The sequence below is a fragment of the Melospiza melodia genome, chromosome 1, assembly GCF_035770615.1.
Source record: "Melospiza melodia melodia isolate bMelMel2 chromosome 1, bMelMel2.pri, whole genome shotgun sequence".
NCBI classification, from domain to species: Eukaryota; Metazoa; Chordata; class Aves; order Passeriformes; family Passerellidae; genus Melospiza; species Melospiza melodia.
In genome coordinates this window covers 129,909,561-129,934,854 of record NC_086194.1, presented here as the reverse complement: position 1 = coordinate 129,934,854, position 25,294 = coordinate 129,909,561, and the positions used below count along the sequence as shown (strand labels likewise).

Sequence of the window (25,294 nt, the reverse complement as noted above, 5' to 3'; positions counted from 1 at the left end):
GTGTGAATCCCTCTCTCCCTTGGCTTCCCTAACAAATACAAGATAATTTTAGAGGTTTGAGCATTTGGCATATAAAAAAATTTTCTTAGAATTGCATAAAAATACAATTTTCAGCTGTGGGCCCCACTGTCATGCCCCCTTTCATTATAGCCTCCGTGGCTCTATGAATGGGTCACTAAAAATGAGGACAATTTCCTTACATACCAGCCCCACACAGCAGGGAGCGGATATCCAGCTCTGCATTTGATTTTTGGCTGCCAGGGTGCTGAGCAATATGACGTGGTGGGGAGACCTGACCACCTGCAGCGCTGGCTCCTGGGGTGAGGCCACAAGGAGAAACTGGCAGCTGGTAACTGCAACCACTTGGTGTGGGGTTCAGGAGTCACACTGGCTACATATGTGCAGTTGTTCCCTGGCAGTGACTCTCACTAGTCACATCAGAGGGTTGGGGCACTAGGCATGGCTTATTGGGCAATCAGGGCCCTGCCCCACATAATTTTTTTTATTCAGTGATTGCTGTCTATGGAGGGAAAGCAGAAAACCATTTTTCTTCATATAGTCATCTTAATCCATCATTTTGCCTCAGGTGAGTGCTGTCCTGTTACAACTCGACATCGAGCCCCTCCTGGATCATGCCGAAAGTCCTTGTTATCCAGTATCCCATCTTTGTAGCAGCAGCCACCCAAAGATGCCTGTGGAAGAAGGTTTTCCTAACAGGGCTCTCAGCTTTTCCCATGTCTGGAAGCAACTTTTGCATGCTCAGTAACCCCCAGTGCCTTGTTTCTCCATGCACATGGGCCTTGGAAAGCTACCTTGAAACAGTGCAAACTCTATGTGCTTTGAAAGCCTGCATGAACAGCAGGCAGAGGCCAACCTTTCTGCACATAAGGTAAGGACAGACGGCTGTCAATGCACTCTGAGCTCCCTGGAAGCTCAAAGGCCACCAGGAAGGATAAAGGGCCAGCAGAGGAGACAGCAGGCACCACCAGCTCCACCACTGCAGTGCACACTGAAGGAGGAATGCATTTTGAGATGCCTCAAGGCCATAAACAGTTATCACTCTCCTAGGGATAGCAGCTGATTTACTTAAGTTTTTAAAAACTGATTTACTGCTGATAACCCTGACAAGCTTTAAACTTTTGATGGTGGACTATGGGTAAATTCCCAGGAAAGAATGGAGTCTGGAAAAGATTGACTGTCTTGCAAAGTCTAAGCCAGCTCCAACTAGACACTGAGGGATGACACAGAAATACTTCCTTGTGGGTATGCAGGACACAAGCTGCATCCTTGTTGTGGCAGGCTGGCTCATACTCATGGAGTCCAACATACTTACCAAGATTCACAGGTAACATAAATCACAGAAAGCAGCATGGATCTAATCCCTGTCATGCTGGCATTTCAGCATAACTGTGCTCTATTATTGTTAGATAAGAAAATTACAGACTTAGCTTTCCTTTTGAAGTCACAACAAGGCATCTCTCACAAAGATAAGTGTCTGGGGCTAGTCCCCCTCTCGGGGTTATCTAGTAGTCAGATGCTAACCAGGAACTTCCATTAATTTGGGTCTGTACATTCCTCCCACCAGTCTCTATCGTTTACAAAACACAGCTCCATTAAAAGTAAGTGACTTAATCTGATGGATGTTCTGCCAGCATTAACACATGCTGATATGCTGATAGACTTGTACCAAGGCTGCAGCTGCTAAGTCAAATAATGGAGACTCGTTCTTACTGAATCTATTCAAACAGACTCTTTACAAGCAGATCTGTGAAAGCAGTTTATATACAAACATTACACTCTTACCTCTTCTCCTGGATGTTAACAACTACATGTTTTAATATGTTATAAAATTGAGACTGTTCCAGACATATTGTCTGGAAGCACAAACTGATTTAAAGGTCTGACTCAAAGTCCAGTAAATTTATGGTGGGGATGCTGTTCTCTTGCATCAAGTTAGTACAGAATTTAGTGCACTTAACCACAAGGCAGAATTCCCATTTTTTAAGTTCTAGCAGGACACCAACATTTTTACCTCTGCATCTTTCAGATATTCCCTGAGGCTGTTTGGGAAATCTCAGTCCTCATTCTATTTTTAAACTCTTTATTTGCAGCAGGAAAGCCAGTGTTTTCACTGGGGTAGCTGTTTGAATGAAGAATTAAAAAATACAGTAGAGTTCTTTATTTAAAGATTGCATAAACCCACAAAGATACTCTATCAGAAAGTCAGAAGAGTGGTGACCACTTGGAACTGCAGGCTTGCTCAGAAATAAATACGTGTATTTTAAAAACGCAGTGTAAGAGATAAATAACCAATAGGTCCAAGCAAGCAGGGAGTCTGATATGTTTGAAAATACTACTCCACTTAACATAATGGCCCAGCTGTTACAGTTGAGCACAGCCATGGTTCCTAGTTTATGTATTTATGTTTTTGAAGCAACTTTTACTATTAGTAAAACTAAACACAGTGAGAGCATTTCCAGTCAAAGTGGAAAACATAACACTGCAGCTGCAGGAAAACTCCAGGAGATGGAGACAACCTGAAAGTTCTGCAGGTCCATGGGCTTTGCACTACCTTATGACCAACTTGCTGATTTCACAAGTATGAGACAAACACACTACCTATGCCTCATCTAAAATACTTCTACTCAGAAAACATAAGGAGTGTAAGGCATTTTTTCCTGTATAAAATTAATTTCAGAATGTTCCAAACAGCGTACAAATATTTACATGTGCATATATATATACATACTGCCAAACAGTGCAGTACTGTTTCTTGCTTTTACCACATAAACTCCAAGGAAAGCAAACTAAGCTCAAATATCGCAGACCTAAAGGGAGCTTCCTGTTCCCTTGTCACAGCCAAGCAAAGCTGTCACTACACAGCACTATACCAGCCACCTGAGCTCTGGTACTGAAACTAGTGGAACCTCACACACACAAGGCTGACTTCTATGTCTGTGAGTTCCAGAACAAATTCCAAATACCAAATTGCACCTGTAGATCAGATCCTACAGATGTCCAAGGGCCATAAACTTTGCTGACAAAGCCACTGACTGAACCTCTGGCTCTAAGGCTAAGGCAAGCCTTGGCTGTTTCTCATAAGTTAAATAAAGTGAAAAACGTGCATGATGCAAATGCTTAATTGTCCATGTCAGTGCAGACCCACACCAAGTAATGGAACTTTTAGACTGAGGTCATGAAAAATTGCAATTCTCAGCTTTTTTGCTGCTTGCTGTCTTTAACTGCTGTGGTAACATGCAAGTATTGATTGCTTAAGTTACAAATTCTGATAACCTGAAATTGTGACATCCCTTCAGGAGATCAACACACCACTGCTCTGAAGGCATACTAGCTTTGGTGGCCTGGGCTTCTCAGGAAGAATTTTTACAAGGTTCAGGAGGAGCCCACAACACAATGGCAAACACACAATGAGAAACTGATTGCCCTCACAGGAGGACTTCAGATACATTCAATAGCAGTTCAAAAACTTGTGCTTTGCAGGCTACTATCCATCACTAGACTGGAGACTTTTTTCCTGTTTTCTCATAATTATGCAGCTCTAGTTATGTGGCATCATTCACTGTCTGTATAATAAAAAGCAATAAAAAACACCAGCAAACCAGGAGAAAAAAGTATTTCCCACATCTTTCCATTTCAAAGGCCAATGTAACATAACACCAGATTTCCTTACTTGCTTCCTGGTCATATAATCCATATTTATACAAACTAGTGCAAATGAGTACATGTCATTCTGGAAGCTCCAGCAAATTTGGATCTCATGGAAAAGCCTGAGGCAGGATGCAGACAGAAGGGTGCTGGACACTGCCACCCCTGCACGGAGCCAGGCTATGAGTGAGTGTACTGTACTGTGCTGTATTTGGTGACCCTGGAAGACTTGCTCAGTGTGGCACCAGCAGGAGACGGCCCTTGTGAGCCAGAGCCCATCAGGTTAAGTGGGGAGTCTGTGATCAGAGCATGCTCTTGCCTTCCTGAGCTGGCCCCTGTGGCCTGCTCAGCTCTGCTCTGCACCACTGTGCTGCGCACTGTGCTGCGTTCCTGTGCTGCAGCGGGGAAGCTGAGCGAGCCCTGCTCTGCAGCAGGCACAAGGACCCTCTCTCGCTCCCTCACCACGACATACTGCGAGTCAGGAAGATCCTGAACTGTCAGGGCTCCTGGCCCTGCACCTGCTGACTTCACCATCCTTTCCGTAACCACCACGTTACTTCCATGTGGCAAATCAGGGATTTTCACCATGCCCTGAATGCTCGATGCCGGTGCCAGCACCCTCTCTGTCACCACTACGTTCTCCTTAAACTGGGGGTCTAAAAAGACAGGGGCTGAGCGGGCAGGAGCCCCCACAGAATAGGATGTTTCTGTCACGGTGACATTGCTCTCTGCGTGGCCCGTGGGGAGGTGCTGGGCACTGTGCTGCCCAGAGTGGGATGATGAAAAGGTTGTTTCTGTGACCACCTCCTTGGACAGGGTGCTTTCTCCTGTGCTACTGCCTGTGTGCACGGGTGGGATGGACTGGAAACCACTGCCTGAGGCAAAGGCTTGTTCAGAGGTGGAAGCAGTTTGCTGATGTAAGGACTGTGACTTTGCTTCACTAAGACCAAAACCTGATTCATTCTTGTAGCCACCGTCTTTCATGTTGATCTGTCTACCTATACATATTTCTGCTAGAGTCTTAAACTTGTCTCCTAAATCATCAAGAAAATGGTCATCAAGATCCCCCTCAATAAAGCTGCAGCAGCCAACGGAGCCGTGAGGGGAGCCTGATTCTCCCTGGGAATAAACCAGGAGACAGTCTTTTGCAGCTTGCTCTTCATCTTCTTCCGCAAAAGAGACAGCTTTCTGCAGACAGAAAACAAAAGCAAACAAAAGTTCATTAATGCCAGCTCTAGACTTGGTAATTTTGAAAAATCAGAAATACTTGGACAATGCAACAAATCCAAAATAAGAAATAAGAAACTGAATCGATCCTACAGAAACTGTCAATGAAGTGAGGGCTGTACCTAACATTTTTTTCTTTTTTGAAATTAATCTGAACTTGACAGTACACCTGATGAGAAGAAAAATCTGAGACTATATTGAAAGCCTTGGATACTATCACCACCTACTGTTGATCCTTCCAGTAAATGTGTCCCTTGTGATACTGATCCACAGTCACAAAGAAATTGATTTAGTTTTAGTTCAGAGAATGAACTTCACCTCTAACTAGGTTTTTGTGGGAGAACACCAACACCATTTCTGAGAGTACTCTAACATTTAAAAAAACATTTACTGAGTTTATGCTGTCATGCTATCACCCAACATGGCCTTTTTCACTAGCGCAGACTACAGGATCACATCCAAGATGCCCAACAGGAAACAAATCAAAAAGTTATATGGATTGGTAAAGCATGGATGCAGAGTTCATCATATAAATTCTTAGGCTCTATGCAAGCTATCTGGTAAGAATGAGGGCTCACAAGCTCTGGCAACAGTGCTTACAGGCTCAACTCAATCTGAAAGCAGTGTCTGCCATGGAGCTGCTGCAGTGCTGGCACAAATATCTGTGTATGTGTTTGCATCAGCTCCAGTTCCAAAAGTGAAGATGGCCAAATCCTGTGGGCCTGCTGAACCAGGTTTACCTAATATGGCTCCTGGCTTGTGCTCAGAACCACCTGTCTGCCACATCTGAAGTTCTGGACTTTAAATTAGCTCAGGAGTCTGTGTAATGTGCTATATATCCAGACCCCCATTTGACTCTGCATGTTTATCTGTATTTGATCCTGAAAGTTGGTACACAACCCAAGATTCTGCCACAAAAATCAGCAGCTGAAACTATTTGGTTTGGTTACTTGTCTGTTTCCTTACCCCTAATCTGAGATACTTTAGCCTCCCAGAATGGATCCTTCTCTCCTGCAGATTTCATCAGTCAGTTATGCTTAAGGTTATGTAACAAAGAGTAGAAGAAAAGGAGATTGCTACTGTTGCATCTGTTCACCTAGGAGACTAGTAGCTAGAGCACTCTGAGACATACAAGTACCTAAAGTTCAAATCCTCCACTGGCCTGAGGTAGTGACTGAAATTGCAAAGCTACTCCCCTGCAAAACCACATCAGCTGCCAGTTGCAGGGTGTTTTGCTTGTACAGGTGATGGTGCACGGAAGTCCAACTTTCACTACAAGGAGCTCACCAGCCAAAGGACTAATGATGTGTGTAACATGAAGAGAAGAAGCTTCAACAAGTAGGAACAACCTACTGGCCAATGGTTAGGTCAGTAAAAAAAAAAAAAAAAAGAAAAAGGATTGCAACATATGCCTCATACACTTTTGATGAATGGCCCTTTACCCGGGCTGCTGGGCAAACAGACAAGTCAGCACCACTCACTGCATCAGCTACTTTGAAAATACAGCCCCACCCACTGGTGTATGACATCTTCAGCTTATCTTTCAAAAACCTGCTCCGTGGTAAAGTTTGGAGCTGTGACTCATGATGAGTCACAGGTGCCTCCCTAGAGATCAGTTTCATGTTCTTAAGTCCCTGAGATTTAGATCACACAGTCTTTCTCAGGGCTTTTTCCCGGGCAAGGCACTCCTATACTATTGCTGAATATTCTGGATCCCATCCACAAATACCTCCCTTGAGAGAAAGGTCTATTTGTGTGGCCTTGCAAGTGTTCAATGCTAGAAGACTGAACATTGTCACATTTCAAGTCCCCCTCCAAGTGTGGCCAATCCAAAAATCCTTAATGCCCCCAACTCCATGTGCACAATATCAGGACTGTTCATATCTACTCACCTCTGTCATAACATGATATTTCACAATGCTAAGTGCAAACATTAAAATACTGTTGTTTTTGGGTCATATGCTTACATCATTGAAGTAGTCTCTTAAGAATTCTTCATTCATGGCTCCAGCTGCTCCCACAGCAACTCCTCCTCCAGACACGACTGTCTTCCCATCCACACCTGCCATGCCCTCAGCTGCTCCAGCTGCCATGGCTCCATAGTCGGCAGCAGAAAGAAGACGCCTTTGCTCTTCCCATCTTTCCCTGGTAATGGTGTTGTGATGTTCTCCCACATGAGAGACAGAGCTGCCTGCTCCTATTAGAGCTCCCTCTCCACTCATTCCTGCTGCTGCTCCTGCTGCCGCTGCTGTTGTTCCTCCTTTCACGTTCCCAAGTGCAGTGGGTGGAATGAAGCTTAGCACTGGCTACATAAATAAGACAAATTAAGATGTGACATGAAAGCTTTGCTGTCTAGCACATGGAACTCACCAAACCAGCAGTGGGGCTGGGTGGGGAACAGGGAGGGTGCTGCCTTACGACTTGTTTGAATTTGCACTTATACATGTTGCTGCAAAGAGTAAAAGGCCTCCTAAAACAGGGTGCAGCTTCCACAAATGTATTGCCAAGAAGGTTTATGGAAATGTTTCTATAGATCATTGTTTTCTTGAAACTCGGAGGATTGAAAATGAAAAAACAAAAACAAAACAAAAAAGAGGCTTGCAAAACTCTAGGGACCTCAGCTGTTCCAAGAAAAACTCTGCCCAGTTTTCCTCAGACACTAAGTGGGAAAGTATGCACTGCCTGCCACCTTTGCGGTACTGCCTGGCCCTTTTTTCCCTAGCAGTTAGGCTTGTTAATTATCTTTTAACAAGAATTTGGTGTGAGCATTGGCCCTAAATCAGTCTTTTACCTTCTGTTTCTGTTATTGTGCAAAAGCATGTCAGTATCATGCCCTTTTTTTGAAAATGTTTTGTAGTGTAGCAACAAAGAGCAAATTTCTCTTGGTGTTTACTATTCTCTCTGCAGATTTGCACTTTTTCTGCCTTTTTCTTTTTTTACTAAGGAATTTCCTCTGTTTCAAAGAGAAAATACACAGAGAAATAATTTAAAACAGCCTGAAACTTCAAATCAATGAAGGGAAGCTCAGCATTATAACCCATTATTTTGCTATTTTATCATGATCCCAAAGGGGTGCAGAGCATTCCAGGCTTGCAAAAGCAAATATTTCACACTCTGTTGGTTCAATGCTTTTCCCACAGTGCTATCTTCTGCTCAGATATGATCAGCATTTTCTAGATTGCTTTCCCTATATTTTGGGATTTAAGTGCTATGGCTGCTTTTTCTACAGCTGCTGGTGGAAGTAATCTCCCACACATCGTTCCCTGAGCCTCACAGGGTTAATTTTGAGTAATGTTCTTGTGTTGTTAAAATCAGCAATTTTGTAGAGCTTCAAAATATCCTCCTGTAGTGTGGCAGAGGCCCCAGGTGCCAAACTGAACACTGGGATAGAAATCAAATAGAAGGGCTATTGGGGATACATGCCTTCTCCTCAGGAGCTGCTCCTTCACTGTTCCACTGGCGCAGCATCGCTTCACTGTGGTCTGGTATGTCAGTAAATGTCTTTGCTCCACCAAATCCCTTGGCTCCCAAGCCACCCGGACACAGCAGCAGCAACAGTGGAACAACTACAGGGAAACAGAAGGTTGCCATTAACTGTGTGGTTATTAGGACCTTAGCATGCTTACAGACCCTGTAAGTTTGGCCAGCTCCCATACCCAAATGTATTTTTAATGAGCTAGTGATCAGTATGAGGGCTGGCAAGGACTGAAGACAGGTTCCCAAATATTCAAGGCATTTCATAGAAGCATATGCCAAGGCCAGTTTCCAAGAGAGCAAACTTGGAAGCTGGACATCTAACACATCAGGGTCTGAATCCTGCAGATGGCCACATATGTCTGTACCTGTACTTCTATCAAAGACAATTCAAAGCCTTGGCTATCACTGTACAACCTCAGCATTTCTAACTCCTCCTCTTTTACTACCAGATAACAACATGGCGTCATGTAAATTCCACCTCACCACTCCTTTGACGTGCCTAGAGTGTTGCCTGGGGGACTCAAAATAACCCAGTTTCAGAAGCAGAGAATATTATTCCTGTGGCATGAACTTTGTTTTACCACAATTAGATTGTTGCCAGCACAAGCAATAAACTATTGGGAGTTTAAATGCAGCACTGCTACACCTGGCCACAGCAGAATTACAAATATTCTTATTTTTCTTTTATTTTATCTCATCAAAGAACAATGTCACATGCTGCTCTGAGCAAGGCAGTGAATCTGCAGTGACAGGAAAGACAGTGGAGAATGTGCTGTGGTTTGAGTAGGAAGAGCTAGGGTTCACCTGGGGACATCTCAGAATACCAAAAGCATTCCTCACTGCTTCCCCACTAGTTATTTGCTGCACCATAAACAAATATTAAAAGTTGTTGATATTAATTTTAAAAAGCACAGCTTGAAATCCTTTGAGGGTGAAATGCTGATATTACCGAAATTAGCTGGGGATCTGCCATGACCTCCACAAGACTAGGAGTTTACACATAATCTATCAAGATGACAAAACCTAGGAGCTGGATTGTTTCTTTCCTGATGCTTTGCAGACCACTTACATTACATCGCAGTACTTCTGAGATAATATAAAACAATTACTTACGCAGCAGAAGTAAAAACGCCAAGATGATTAGTGCAATTGCTGCTGGTCCCAGACCCACTGACTTTGCTCCAATAAACCTCTCCTGGCACACACCATCATCTGTACACTCACAAACAGTCAGCTGCAGAGACTGTGGCAGAGCACAGCTGACCCCCTGGAAATCCTTTATTAGCATGGGAACTTCAGCTCTGCCCGGCTTCAGGTTTTGTGGTACCAGCTGTACACTGGTGTCTGACACAGAAGTGGAGGGAGGTTAAAGAAAAAAAAAAAAACAAGGAGTGAGCAGAGAGAAAATGGACTCCTGTAAACTAACTAAAATACCACTGTTGCAGTCTTCTACCAAATCCCCTCCAGTAAAGCCCAGCCAATGCAATGGAATTAAGTTTAATTAGCTGCTGCTATAGTATATACATTTTTACTTTTATCAAGTAATTTCTCCTGGTAAGTGAGCAGCCATGTTCACTTGCAGCCTCAGATAATTCTGAAATCTCACATGACCAGAGACAGCACGGAAGACAACCCAATCACCTGTATAGCATCAACCATGTCATCTGGATAGATAAAGGGTGAACTCACAGAGAAACAGCTTCAGTCTTGAGGAGATTAATCTGTTGTAGGCCACAGACAGAGATCAGGAGCCAACAAAACATCTGCTCCTGTGGCTATGTCATGTCAAGGACTAACTAGGCAGAAGATCACAGACTGATTAAGGTTGGGAGGGACCATAGTGGGGCATCTCCACTGGGCCCAACCTCCGTGCTCAAGTAGAATCATTCTAAAGTATATGGCACAGGATTGCATCCAGACAGTTGTCGAGTATCTCCAGTGAGGCAGACTCCACACCCTGTCTGGGCAATCTGTTCCAATTGCACACCCACACCACAGTAAAGAAATTCCTCCTTGTATTCAGGTGGAAACTTCCTGAGCATCAGTTCCTGCCCATTGCCTCTTGCCCTATTGGTTGGCACCACCAAGAAGAGCGTGGCTCTATCCTCTTGACACTCTCCCTTCATCAGATACTTATAGATGTCAATGAAGTCTCCTGTCAGTCATCTCTTCTCAAGGCTGAGCAGGCCCAGCTCCCTCAGCCTGACCTCATAAAAGAGATGCTCAAGTCCCAATTTTCTTTGTTGCCCTCCGCTGGATGGTCCAGGAATTTCACATCTCTCTTGTACCAAGGAGGCAGAACTGGACACAGCAGAGAACTGGACACAGCACTCCAGATGTGGCCTCACCAGGGCACAGGAGAGAGGCAGGATCATCTCCCTTGACCTGCTGGTGATGGTCTTCCTAATGCCCCCCAGGACACCATGGGCCTTTTGGCCACAAGGACACACTGCTGGCTTGTGTACAGCTTGTCATCTATGCTCAGGTAATGCATCACTGCATATTGTCCATAACAAGATGGGGGATAGCTTGTTCTTAACATTATTCATGAAATCCTGGTCATCACACATGGGGTATCAAGCCAGATAAAGATGGTCAAACTGAAGGAAGGCAACACTCCAGAGACCAGAGGATACATCTGGACTTTTACAACCTTTAGAGTAAAGGGAGCAGAATGCAACACATGGTCTTAATGCCTGACTCCATATATAGCGTTGCTGTATTGGTCTCACTCAGCCAAACTGTCAGTTTGACTGGAATTAAATAAATTACGACCTTAGGACTTCAAAGAACTGAAAGTAATTAAAAAAACATTTTCTTACCATTTCCAGATACAATTATCCAGTTTTCTGCTGTCCCTTCTGGCTCATCAATGACAGTAAAGCTGAAGGGATAACTGAAGGGGTAACCATCCAAATCATGAGCTGTAACATCAACTAATTTTGCATCTGAACACACAGTGCGCACAGGGTTCACAATAACTGGGCAGTTATCATTCTCATCTTTAACCTGAATGACGACTGTGCCAGTGATTGTTTTCCTTGGGGAATCTAAGAATTTAAAATATAAAAAATTAAATTGATTTGTGCACAAAAATTTATCTTAAAAAAAACCCAAAAAACAACAAACCGAAACCTTAGTATCTTCCAAAACCCCAACATTGCTGAAGTAAGTTGAAAGAGATCTCCCTGGAGCTTATGACAGCAGTGCTTCATTCCCAATGTTAATAAATATATTGACAAGGTTCATCTGAAGACAAGCTGTTTTATTACTTTAACTTGAAAAAAAATCCTGTGTGGTTACACAGTAACATGTAGATAATAAATGAGAAATTCTACTTAGATACAAAAGAAGTTCAGAGAGTCTTTCTTGCTTAGAAGTTGAGAAAACTTAGGACTATGTTTGATGACAGGCATATTGAGATATTGGCAATTCCCACCTTGCCAGCAGAGTTTCCTATCAGACCTATCTTTGAAAACTTTTATGAAAAGTTCACCTCCATCCAGTCAAAGGGGAGAAACAGATACCTTGGGAGCCCATTCTAAAAATGAGTTGCCTGTGTCTCTCCTTTGAATACTGAGACTGCACCTGCTGCCTAACTTTAGAGATGGGTAGGTTAAACCAACAACCCTTATAGACAGGCAATTTGTGTGAAAACAAAACCCTCTCAACTTACCAGTAGTTACACCCAACATGGTAATAGTGTAGGTACCATTTACTACATGAGGTGATTCGTAATCAAGATTTTTAGCAAGTCGGATTTCACCTGTGACTGAGTCTATAGTGATCCAGTTTGCTGCATCTTTTCCTTTCATGTATCTGATGAAAATAATGCAAAGATGGACAATCAAAGATTCAGGTATGGGTGCAGCACAGAAAGTACAATCAGGGAGCGAGACTGGAATACGAGACAGAGCTGCACTGCTGGGCACTGTCCTCTTCTCCCCCATCTGTTCTCCCAGCAAAAGCTGAGCATTAGACACTCATGAAAACTATTACAGGCATGGGGGAAAGAGGTCCAGCCCTGGGCGTGCAACTCTGCTGTGCACCATTTGTTCAGGCCACGGTGGTGGTTAATTAACCTTCTAGCTGAAAAGCTATGATTCAAAACCCAAGCGCACACATGCAGACACATCTGTGTTACACCCTTTCTGTCTGACTGATAAATGTTTCTGCATATTCCTTCCCAATTTTACTGGAGACAACGGAATCAGATTGGCAAATCTAATCTCAAAAGTAGACAGGTATGACAAACACACCATGCAAACACAAACAACTTCAACCCAAACACTCAGGTCTCACTATATACAACAAAAGAAGGAGGATTTTTGCATCACCAGTTTTCTGCATAATAGAATACTGATGATCATTTTGATGTTTAAGGTGTGAATTATCATTAGCAGAAAAATATTGCCTTTGAAATTTTTTCAGTTTAACATGCAAATTTTGGCAATAACAAATGACTTCTGACATACTCAATTATGATGGTTATAAAAAATTCTTACGTAATGCGCTCTGCTACTTTTCCAGTGTCTTCATCATAGGCTTGATACTGTCCAATAACCTGTTTTATTTGGAGTTTCTCACTTGCTTCAATAATTTTTGTGCCACCAGGGAACACAGGGCCTTCCTGCACATTGATCACCTTAATTTTGATTGGAATTGTTTCTGGTTTGTAACTGGGTTTAATTGACTTGTGGAACTCTGCTTTGTTTGTAACAACAATGCCTAAGTTAAGGCTTTGCATTTTTTCATAATCTAGCTCCTAGAAAATAAAAAAATTCAGAATTTGTTAGAATCCAATATCTACACAACATGCATACATTTAATATTTAAATACTACTATAGCATATTTATTTGAGTAATAGGGATGTAAATATTTAAGTAATATTTAAGCAGTAAGGATGTTTCTTAACCTGTTACTCTTGCTCATTTTTAATGGATGACACCATAGGTACGGCTTTATATTATTGAATCAAACATTCAATGTATGTGAAAGGAGTCCTACTGCCTGTGCTTTCAGTGAATCAGTCTTTAATTACCTGGCTTCTCCAAATTTATGTGTTTGCTTTTTTTTTTTTTTTAATCTAATCATTCACTTAATAATGTTCAATTTTTTTTAATAATTAGCAGCTTTCAGAGCAGGAAAAAAAAAAAGCTACTTAGGGCACTATGCATCTTGAGTACTTGCGGACTAAAGAACAGTGAAAATGACAAAATAGACATTTCCATTAATTTAAAATATTTTCATCATCACTTGAACTTGCTGAAATTCATAAATGTAGCTCATGGATCAGGTGCTGCCTGCAGCATTAGCAGTGGCCAGGGGAAATAAAGAAATTTATACTGAAATCAAGGACAGCAGAAAGATGAAAGTTTACAGCATGTCAGTACTGTTGCCCAAAGGGCAAGGGAAGGCTGGGGACTTCTGCCTTACTAGTTATATTTGTGATGACAGAGAATGCAAATGGAAAAGCTTGACAAAATTATTATTTTGCATGGAATTGCTGAATGCATTAAAAATATGGCAAAGGAAGAGTATCCACACATTTTACATATTGACTGAATAAACACAATTTGTCAACACAGATGGATAAATTATTCTAATATATAAAGCATACTCTCTAAAATATATACTTACCTTCACAACAGTCAAAATTCCTTCATTTGTTTGGGTATCTGTTACAATTTTGAAAAAACCACCTTCATTGCCAGAAACAAATGTAAAGTTTGCCAGCCAATTATCAGAAAACTCTTCATCTTTGTCAAATACTTTTATTCGCATAATTTCCACGTTTGCTCTGTTTTCTTCAATGCTGCCTTCAAACTGCAGTTAAAAAAAAAATCCACTGTTTAAAAAGATGTCATGGTTTACTTCGTTTCATCAGTGCAAGGAATTTTGCACAATGTCTTATTATGGGGTAGTGGCAGGGGTAGGAGCATGCTAAAAATTGTGATAATTTTACTTACTGCACGACTTTCAACAACAGGCAGATTGTCATTGACATCCAGAATCTTGATTTCTAAAGAACATGTTGCAGCATTCCCACCTTTTTCACCACCACGGTCCTTTGCTTCCACCACCAAAGAATAGCTACTTTGTGTCTGTCATGGTAAGAAAAAGGTGTTTAATTCACGCTAAAAATTCTTCCTTTGCTATATGACCTCTACTACATTTTGGTAATGTCTCTTATGGTTTATTTTAAGTCCTCTCTAGCTAGAAGTAAATCTCACAACTGCCTTGACAGATTCTGCTGGAATAGAACTGAGGCTTTGAAAAAGGTACAGGACTTTCACATCTCCCCCACAAAGAGTCAGACTGTACTTACAAACCAAAGTAAAAAATTCCAGTGACCATGAACAGGGACAGGACCAGTGACACCTGCACGTCAGGACATAGGCAGAGCCACATCCCTCAGCCACAAAGCCAGCATTTCCATCACCATCTGCTGGCCAGAGAAAACTCTGCAAGCACAGGTCATGTCCCTGGTAATATGTGACTTCCAATGCAGTTTCACAGTAGCACCTGTCCTAACTCTTTGAACCGCAATTTGCATGGCAGGCTACAAAAGTCCAGATGCAGCCAGCAACTTTGCAGGTGGTGATCGAGGTTATCTCTGCCATACACTCCCCAGCAGAAAGAAATGACACCTTGTTTTGTGTAACTGCTGCCCTGACTGCACAGGAGGGACAGAAAGCAACAACCATCAGGCTGGTGCTGTGCTAGGGAGATGGTGGGGGGGATACAGCCTTAATCCCATTGTCTCCTCCCTCTGTCCCTGAAATGCATGCATCAAACATCAAGGCTTTAATCCCAAGGGAAGTTAAAAAAGATAAGAGGGCCAGCTCTTCACCCTGCAGGCAGGGCTGAGGGTGACACAATAGGCACCAGAGAACCATTATTAACAAATATCAAAACGGGAGGGTTTTTTTTTTACCTCTCTGTCAAGGTTTATTTTTGCTACTCGAACCTCGCCAGTATTCTTATCCATGCTGAATGCAGCGCTAGGGCTTTGAGAAACAATCCTGAAAGCAATTTTGGAATTTAGATTATTTGGTTCATCTGCATCTGTTGCATTTATCCTCAACACAATTGTACCTGGAAAACACAAACAAAATATGACACTTGTTTACACCACCATGCACTGGTATATACCTTTATTGCAATGTCCAAAATAAGAGCAGTTTGTTAGATGCACTGCACAATTTTCTGATGCTCTTGACTTTATTTATTTAATGCATGAAGTTGAAGAAGTGTTCTTAAACCCAACAGGTACATGTCAAAAGTATATGTTCTAGCCAACGAAAAGATTGCATTTACATATCTGTAACTCGTAAAATTCAATGCACAAATTAAACAACAGGTTAAATTCTCTCAGTAATTCTGACAGAAAAATGTAGATACCACACAGAGCAGAAAGTACAAGCTTTTGAACAATGAGCTACATTTCCCTCATATATTATTATAAAGAGAGCACTAATTATTCCTTTACCTGAACATTATTAAAACTACTGATCTGTACTGATGCTCTCCAACAGCTTCACTCAATATATGTGGTGGTATCCACGGTGCAATCCCCTTATAATTTAATGTTTCTTCACATTATAGTGGGATTGAAACACTGTCAAGTATTTATTAGGAAGTTTTTTCCAGCTTTTCTAAGCTTCTTGAAAATAATCTATTGCTCTTATGTTTACTGCTGTCAATAGGAAATGGCTATTAACCTGCTCCTCAATGACTGTGGCATAGTCATATGTGCTTGCTGATGTCAATAGGAAAATGGCCGTTAACCTGCTCTTCAATGGTTGTGGCACAGCCATATGTGCTTACCAGCCAACTACCTCTCCAGCCCACAAATAAGGCAGAGCTTTGGATGAGGATGGCAGAGTGAAGTCCCTCCCAAATAGGCTGTGGCTACTAGGCCAGAAGGCAGATTGCATTTCCTGTGCAATTCCTGCAGAAGAACTCTGCTTCCCGAACTTGTGGTAGCTCTGACAACAAACCAAAGGTGCCACAAGAGGAAATACTGTTCTCCCTTGCCCCTAGGGGGATGCTCTCCCTTAATCACACAACACAGCCTTGAATTAAATCCCTCATTCACACATGGATGAGCTGGCTTATGTGAGTAAGAGAACGTGACCTTGCTACTGCAGATGTACTACTCAAAAGTGCAAATTCACATGTCCCCTTGCATATGCTGGGAAAAACTAAAAGAAAAAAAATTAAAATAAAGTTACCTGTTTCACTTAATTCTTCAATTGAACCAACAAAAACTTCATGTGAAAACACTGGAAAATTGTCATTTATGTCCACAACTTTAATTGGGAGGTCGATTGGCTCTTCCAGTTTTGCCCCATTCTTATCTAGCGCATGGCCTCGGACCTGATGATACAGACAGAAACAATAAATGAATCCAATGAGTGACTGTCATATTTACAAACACATATGCAAAACAGAAATACACCCACTATATGTAACAAAGTCTAAATACTATAAAAGCTTATTACATATGCTTGCAAATACAAGCAGGTATACACAAATATCCAGAAATACATTATATATATGTATTATTTCAAGCAGACACATTTGAAGAAAATACATAAAAAATGTATAGCAGGGGACCTATAAAGAAAAAAATTAATTTTCAACTTACAAGAAGAATGGGAGTCTTTTCTCTGTCCACCCTTCCTGTTATGTTCAGGTCACCAGTCTTTCCATTGATAACAAATAATCCATAAGGGGGTTCTGTTACTCCTTGACCAGATATAGTGTAAGTTACTACAATTCCTGTATCTTCAAGATCTGAATGTATCTAATAGGAATATAACAAATTAAATAGCACTCAGTAAATAAAACCAGATTTAAAAGTGCAACAAAATAGTTTTTCTGTCTCGTAATGAACTGACAAAAAAAAATATTTAACACATTTCCCTGCACTCCTCTGACTGTGGAGATATAGAGATGAATGCAGGAAAGGCTGCATGCTCTATTTGAGAATCTGGTGCAGGGAGATGAGAAACATCTGGAGCAGGGAGTTGACCTGGGAGGTCAGACCTCAGCTGGCAAATATACCAGGACTGGAGAAGAGATAGGATGAAGGGAAAAGGTCAGACCTGGAGAGAACACATAGAAGAGGCTGCAGAGAGTAGAGATTACACCCTTTCCCTGCTGACAGCAGATATTCAAACCATCTGGAAAAGTGTGCATTGTACAAGTATCCCCATCAAGGGGCATTCCAAGCAAAGGGCAACAGTTTGCCACCACCTGCACTCACTTCATATGCTGAAGTGGTAGGAGTGGTGAATTTAGGTTTGAACACTGGTGCTGAACCAGATGTTTATCACTCTTTCACACAGGATAACACCTGGATTGTTTTTAGCTCTTTTTCCTAAAAGACTAGGCATAAATAATCATGTTCTCTGTACATCCTTCTGCCCAATCAGCACCAGCACATTTGGGACCCACTTTACAAGTTCAACCCCACCTGAGAAGGGGTAGTGGGGTGAAAAAACTCAAAGATATTGCATTCCCAAAGCTTAATGAAAAATGGGGCTATGAAAAGATGAGAGACTGAGCCAAACCAGGCTTTAAAAGTAAAGGAAACAGAAGGAAATTTGTCAATCTTCAACTGGCATTCAAGTCCTTTAAAATTACAGAAATATTTGTGCATGCATTTAAAGGAAGCCACACTCTTATTTTACATTTCCATCTCTATTTTTTATGCGTATTTCATATTTAACTGCTTTCTGGGCTTACTCTGGCAATTGGATTCTTGTAGGAATTGTCCTCCTCCTCCCGTATGAAAGCTGGAGGGACTGTCCATTCTCGCTTCTGTCTGACTGGGCTGCTGGGATGAGACAGCAGGCCACTCCTGTCATTTCGGTTATAAACCTGTGAAAAGACAAGATGGAACGTCAGCATTGCATTTACTCATTTCAGATAAATGCTTTATTGCTGCTGTAGACAAGACTTCTGAGCAACTTTTGCTCTGTCAATAGCTAGTGACTTCAAAATCATGGAGCAGCATCTGCCTTCTGAGTCACAATCTAAGAGCTACACAGCCTTCAAGCTGGCTGAAGAGGAAAAACGGCACTGGTCTTTTCATCAAGATAGAATTAGGCAAGACAGGCTTTAAAAATATGAGCAAGTTTCCATGACCAGCAGCTGGTGAAAATACACCTGCTCTGGAAGATTTAAATGCTTGCCATCAGATGTGTAAGAAGTTTGGCACTAAGGCTGTTTTGAACCACCATTTCTGCATTACCACCGTGTTTCTCTTCCCACCAATACTGTCTTGCATATTTAACCTTCTCTCTGAAGCAGAATACATGGAAGAGCAGGCTTCTATTCAATCCACCCAATGTCTCTGCTATCTCTGTTTAACTACATCTCATTCTCACTCTGCATAAGACCCTTCATCCTTCTGTCCACTTTATTTTCTACTGTCTCTGTTGACTCCTAGTTTAACATATTCACTAAAACAGTGGTTTTTCATCTACTGAGTTCAAAAAAGCAATCTACATTTTTACTGTGTTAGGGGAAAGTTTCTTAAAGTTCAATGCCACTCTAGGTGATGGATGTAGGAATCTATTCACTTACTTTTCAGCTTTCATTTCTCCATTCATTATGCAGTTTCCACATTTCACAAAATGGTAGAATTCAAAACATTTATCAACTAAAATAAGGTATGGATTTGATGTGTTGCTCAGAGAACCCTTCTACAGGCACTGATAAAGAAAAAGCTTTTCATTATATCCTACCTTCACATAGAGCCCATGTCCATAATTCAGACAGATCTGCAATGGAAATTATGAAAGTCATTAATAATTCTATGTCTCTTCAGCAGCACTAAAACATAACTTTTGTCATCTGCTTCGTATGAACAGCAAAGCTATAAGGAAGAAGGCTTCTGACATGTATAAATTAATTTTTATTATTTACCCATAACAGCTTCTGAAAAATTCACCCATAACCATTGGCATTAAAAACATGGAGCACTTTGGAGAAGCTCCCTTTTCTGGGCAAACCTTGGATTTGTGGCTGTGGTGGGTTACCAATTGCATCAGAGAAGAAAATCAGATAAATGGTGTTTAAAGTAAGGACTAACCCAAACATCTGCTGAAGCGTACATGACAGAAGCAGCTCTCCTACTCAGAACCTCGCTGGGAGGATAAATGGCATCACTTATTTAAACAAGGCAGAGGCGCTTGCTCTGACAAAACCTTGCAGGCCAATGTTCAGCATTGGGACTGCTCACGTCTTCACACACCAGGACAGTATGCATAGCTTTGAATGACTCAGTTAGGTGACAAATCCTGGCTGGAAGAAGCCAATTTTTCAGAGACCCCACGTTTATGTCCACTTTCCAGGCACCATAGACTCTGCAAGTAACAACACCCCTCAAACTGCAAAAAATGTAGGTATTGGAAAGCAGCAACAATAAAAAGTAGGCTATTGCAACATGGGAAACCTACAAATCAAGCTTTTGAACTTAGTACAGACAGCGAAAACTGTTACTGTTCTGAAAACTATTACTACTTATATTTTGCAACTTAGGTGATCATTTTCTTAAGCATACCACTGCCTAAGGCAGAGCAGGCTCAGAAAAGGTGCTTTTCTTCTCAAATAAGTCAGTCTCTGACTGGTTTCTAGTATGTTCACTGGGCTCTCCCTATTCTTCCCTCTGACTCAGCCTTGATTACTGAATTGATGACAGCTTCTTTTTTTTTTTAAAGATGTTATCTTGTACCCACACAATCTAGTAGACTGTGTTGAGCAATACAGCAGATTTCTGTTTCAACTTGTTCAACAGAACTGTTTTTCAAATGGTATTCTTCCCAATGTATAGATTCTGAAGACTGAAATTATTAAGCAGTAACTTTCCTAATGGATATGCATCAGAAAGGGTACAGGATCACACAACAAGGTCTTTTCATGGATGTTCTTAATCTTATTTGATTTTACTAATAGGATGGATTTTCAAAATTTATTTTCATGACTAATGAGATTATACCAGCAAGAGTGTCAGGAGAAATTTGCTTTATAGTCCAGGCTTTCCACAGAAGCTCCAATTCTTTTGGAAGGTGAATAATTGTCAAGATATAATTAGAAACATTCTGGATTGTTCTAACTGGTAAACTGGAGGGAAAACTGTTTGTGTTTCAAAACTGAATGGAGACAAGAGCATGCACTGAGAAGTTTCCTTGTATTTGAAATCTGAGAAACCACTACAAACAAAAATGTCTGAAAACCAAGAATAAGCAGATGTTCCACTGAGATGCGTGTCAAAAATGTGTAAAAAATTCCACTAGTCATTATAAAAATAAAATCTTTCATTAAGATAAGTAAAAGTAAAAAATCAATTTGTTTGCATAGCAGAAAATGTCCCTCAAAACTTTCCAGGTTAATGCTAAGACAGTAAAAAATAATTTTGCTCTTGTATTATTCAATCTGCAGTCTGCAGGTAGCCTCACAAGGGACTTAGAAGATATCTACAAAAAATTTTTAAGAATGATTTTATTCACAAGATACATAAATACAAGGGGAAACAATACATGAAGAGGTCCAGCCTTTTTTTTTTTCAAAAATTTTTAAAGTTCAAAAAATCTTAAACTGGAGGAAAAGCACTTTTAATGACATTTTCTTCAAGGACAAGTGAAATGTCAGAATTTACTGCCTGTCGAACATGAGAATTCTCTCCTCCACATTATCTTTTCTTTTTGGTATCTTTCAACTGCCTTCTGTTAAATGGCTCAGAGAAGGAAAGCTCTGTCATTTGCTGTGGATCATAGCCTAGGCACATCAGGTGTCTGATCAAAAACCAGACACCTACTGATGACACCTGTTGACCAGAGCTGAGAACATTGTCAGAAGAAAATGGGATGGTTACAAAAAAGTCTGCGGCCTGAAGTAATGAAATTGGAATGAAACACTACAGGAAAGAAGCAGAAATAGGCAAGAAGGCATGGGAAAGAAGGGAGTGACTGCCATGTATAGTGACTGCAAGGCTGCTCTTGCCCAAATCCCTCCTCATCTCTAGTCAGGAAGTGACTAACAGACAGATTTTCAACATAAAGCTCAGATTCAAGCTGTAAAACTATAAAGACTGAGTAACCAAGAAGGTATGTGTCTGTATTTACTACACTGGGAAACAGTAATGCCTAGAAATATGATCTTTGCTGTGTGTTAGGAGATTTGGCGCTTGCACCTCCTGTGAGTCAGTTTGGTGTTGAAGACAACATGTGAAGACCCCAGAGAAGCAAGTAAGGAGGACTCTCCAAGGTCACCTACTAGTACATCTCCTGGCCCTGGGGAAAACAAACTACACCCAAATCCTTCCTGACAACTGTTTACCCTGTTCTTAAAAATGAGGGATGGACGTCTCTCAGCCTCACTAACCTGAGGGGGCTCCTAGATAGTCCTACAGATGGAAAGGCTGTTAATTTCCATCTTCATTGTATTATCCTAATTCTTAGCTCCTTGCAAGTTGACCATATTGCTGCTTGCATGATATTCAGAGTAAGGCACATAAATTTACATATCTAAATGAAATCTAAGCACCTAAACTTTCATTATGACCAGCAGAAATATAGCCAATACCCACAGAGATCAGAGCGCTGCTCAACTTGCCCCCAGACCAGTCCATATTTATTTCTCTCTGAGCTCTTCTGATAGACTGTAAGTATGTCCAATTAAGTATTGTAAACCCAACACAGGAGGACTTGCAGGGCAAAGGATTTGATGCAGAAAACCCAACATCATACAACCCATGGTTTGATGGATCCTTCAGACTAGAATTAGCTTGTCCCCACAGATCAAACATCTACAAGCAGATGAATGCATCTCCCAACGTGGTTTTACTCAGGAGGGATACAATTCACGCACTCTTGAGATTTTCTTCAAAAGTACAATATGATCCAATCGAACAGGTGAACTCAGCATCCACTGCACCTCCATATACCTTTACAGAAACTTAAACGTTGAGATTTCTTAGCCTCAAACCTAACCTTTGTCATGTTAACAATGCTCTTATTGTATGGTGCAATTCGCTCTTCTTCAACTCTTCATGTATCTGCAAACTTATCAAACATCTCACTCATTCACTGTCTTTTCTCAACTACCAGTTCTTTTATTTCCCTTAAAAATCATAAAACAGGATTTTGTGACTTTAGATTTTTTTTTTTTTTTACTGTTCTGTAGTCTCTTCTGGACAGAATCACTTTTTTCTGAAGTCTGGCCTCAAAAGTAACATACCACTTCAGTTCAATAGAATGGATAAGATACTAGACCTTATGTATTTCTCAGCTGCTTTCAGACCTCACCACAGCTGGGCTTTCCCTCACTTTTGGAACAATATTAAAATGTTGAATCAATCCACAGATGGTTGTAAATACTTTTACCACGTTTCAACATGTTACTGGCAACAGAGGCTAGGTTGCTTTGAATTAGCTCACCTCTGCTCTTCGTAAAACCAAGCACCACTTTGTGATGGCTTTTATTTAACTTGTTTCTGTGACTTCTGAAAATTAACTGCTACTGACTCTGACATTACATCTAATATATTCAGGACTGAATTTCATCATACCCAGCCTAAGTCTAACAACCCAAACATCAACAAAGCACGATTTGAGGAAGACGTTCAGAGTAAAGGTAAATTTTGCTACTCCCATAGTAAGATTCATTTATCTCTGTCAACTATTCTTTCACTCAAATGCAGGAAGTGTTCTAAGACTTCTTCTCTTGAAGCCACGATGTCCACCCCCTTTAGAAATGACCAAGAAACCTCCCAGTCTATCCTCGATAGCCGTGCCTGCTCGGCAGGCCCAGGGCTCTGGGTGTGTGCCCTGGACACGCTCCAAGTCAAGCCCAACCCTTTGGGTGCACCACCATTCAGCACAAATGCTCCAGGAAAAGGGCTCCTGGAAAAAAATCCCTGGGAGATTTGCTGTGACCTCTGCAAGGTACCCAGGGATGATGATACAGGGATGCAGCCCACAGGCAGGGAGGGAGCACTGAGAGAGCCTTCCAGGAAAAAACTGGGAGAGGAAGAACCTACCATTCCCGATGCTTCTAAGGTAGAAGATGCTTTGAGAAGACACTACTTTTAGACTAATTTTGTTTTTCAGTCATTTCTTAAGATTCATAAGAAATAAATGACCCTAATCCAATACTCTCAAATAGGAAACTTGACTTTTTGATTAGGGAAAAAACCCCAAAACTTCAAAATCCAGCAGTGCCTCTCTTTCTCTTCTGCCATCAGCAGCTTTATTCACTCCAATATTCTAACAATGAGTCTTTTAGGCCATAGTGAGTTGACTCTCAGTACATCATATCCTGCCTCAGCCTAAGCTGAAACAGATGATGATGAGGATTGAAAAAAATAATATTCTTCAGGCAAAACTAACAGCCTGACAGTGCAAGCCCAACAAAATGGACAATGGTGTGGCTTCAGGTATTGCAGGAAGAATATGTAAAAACTTTTGCACAAGTGGTGCTCCATGTTTTCCATCGTTAATTTGGACAAAATGAGGATGAAACATTTTCCAACCGAACCCCAACTGCCAGCTTGCTGTAAAAACAGGTTTAACTGTTGCTGGCCAACTTATGCACAACCATATGTCTGGATTAAACTAATCAGACAACAGGTCTCCAGATAACCAATCTGATTTTGCAGGTTCCTGAGCTCAGGGAACAAGATCCCGACCCCCAGCTCCTTCCATTCTGTCCATGCAACAAGCCATTCCTGATCCCTGCCCAGCTGCTCGGCAGCTCCTGGCACAGCTCAGGGCATGGCCTCCACCCTCACCTTTGTCTGATTGGCGGCAGCCCAACTTCCACAGGCATTCTGCCAGCCTGGAAAGGTGAAAAGCAAAAGAAAATGCCGCAGATACAATGAAGACTTTGCTGTAAACCAGCTAGAAAGAGCTAGAAAGCATCAGTCCAAATCCAACAAACCAAGCGTTTCGTTCCCAGTTTGTTATGAGACAGTCTTTGCTTTTAGCCTGAGAAAATATTTCATAGGATGGAAGATCTAAAGGCTGATGGCTGAAAAATAGTGAGGGAAAGGCAAGAGAAAGCCTGAAGAGTCCTGGATTGTTAATTTTGCTAAGGCGATAAAGAATTCCAAACTTTTTGACTCATCCTCCCTCCTGGCACTGTTCCCTCAGAAGGGAAATGCAATTTACTAGTATACAGAGCATGCTGAACATGAAAACGGCAACAACGCGAACTCCTCACGGCCTTCCTGTTCCTCCCGGCGCCTCAGCAACCCCACCCATCCCAGATACCGCTCCTGCTGGGCTTTCCTACCTCCACCTGCTTGCAGGCAGCAAAGGCGATTGCTTTTATCTAACTCCCAAAGAAAGCGAGAAAACCCGTTCCCAGCCACATGCAGCGTTGGCAGGGCTGCCAAGTGCCGCCGGGCACACCTCCTTCGGGCGGCCGCACTCGGGACCCCCGCGGCAGCGCCACCGCGGCTCCATCCCGCGCAGAGCAGCGCCCCGGTACTGAGGGGCCCAAAGCAGCGCCCCGGTACCGAGGGAGCCCCGCGGCAAAGCAGCGCCCCGCACTCACCAGCAGCGCCAGCAGCCTCCCCACCGCCACGGGGCCCCGCGACATGACCGCCGTGCCGGGATGGGACAGGACAGAGGATAAAGTGTTTTATCCCCTCAGCTCCTGCGGCCGCCCCACACGGGAATGCCGCGGCCCGCCGCGGGAGGGGGGCACAAGTAGCCGCGGGTGGGTGGAGTGTGGCGGGCGGGATCGCGCCGGGAGGGGGCAAGAGGCAGCCGGGCCCGAGCCCCGCCCGGCCCCGTGCGAGTCCCGTCCGCGCCCCGCCCGCGGAGCCTGCTCGGGGCAGCCCTCGGAGCGGCCGGCCCGGCTCCCCCAGGGCGCCCGAAGTTGGCTGTGGCCTGTTTGCCCCGC

At 42.2% G+C, this 25,294-nt stretch overlaps 1 protein-coding gene across 1 annotated transcript; it reads right to left on the bottom strand.

Moving 5' to 3' along the window:
• Positions 1-1,764: 1,764 nt before the first annotated feature.
• Positions 1,765-25,083, bottom strand: LOC134424295 (desmoglein-2-like). The gene is made up of 15 exons (XM_063167964.1): positions 24,944-25,083; positions 19,132-19,167; positions 18,128-18,262; positions 17,025-17,183; positions 16,609-16,753; positions 15,309-15,469; positions 14,341-14,475; positions 14,012-14,197; positions 12,876-13,135; positions 12,047-12,189; positions 11,193-11,420; positions 9,484-9,714; positions 8,313-8,459; positions 6,861-7,195; positions 1,765-4,854 (listed from the first exon to the last, which is right to left on the bottom strand). Exons 1-15 carry the CDS (start codon positions 24,986-24,988, stop codon positions 3,847-3,849), a joined length of 3,354 nt encoding a protein of 1,117 aa, XP_063024034.1. The 5' UTR covers positions 24,989-25,083; the 3' UTR covers positions 1,765-3,846.
• Positions 25,084-25,294: the final 211 nt, after the last annotated feature.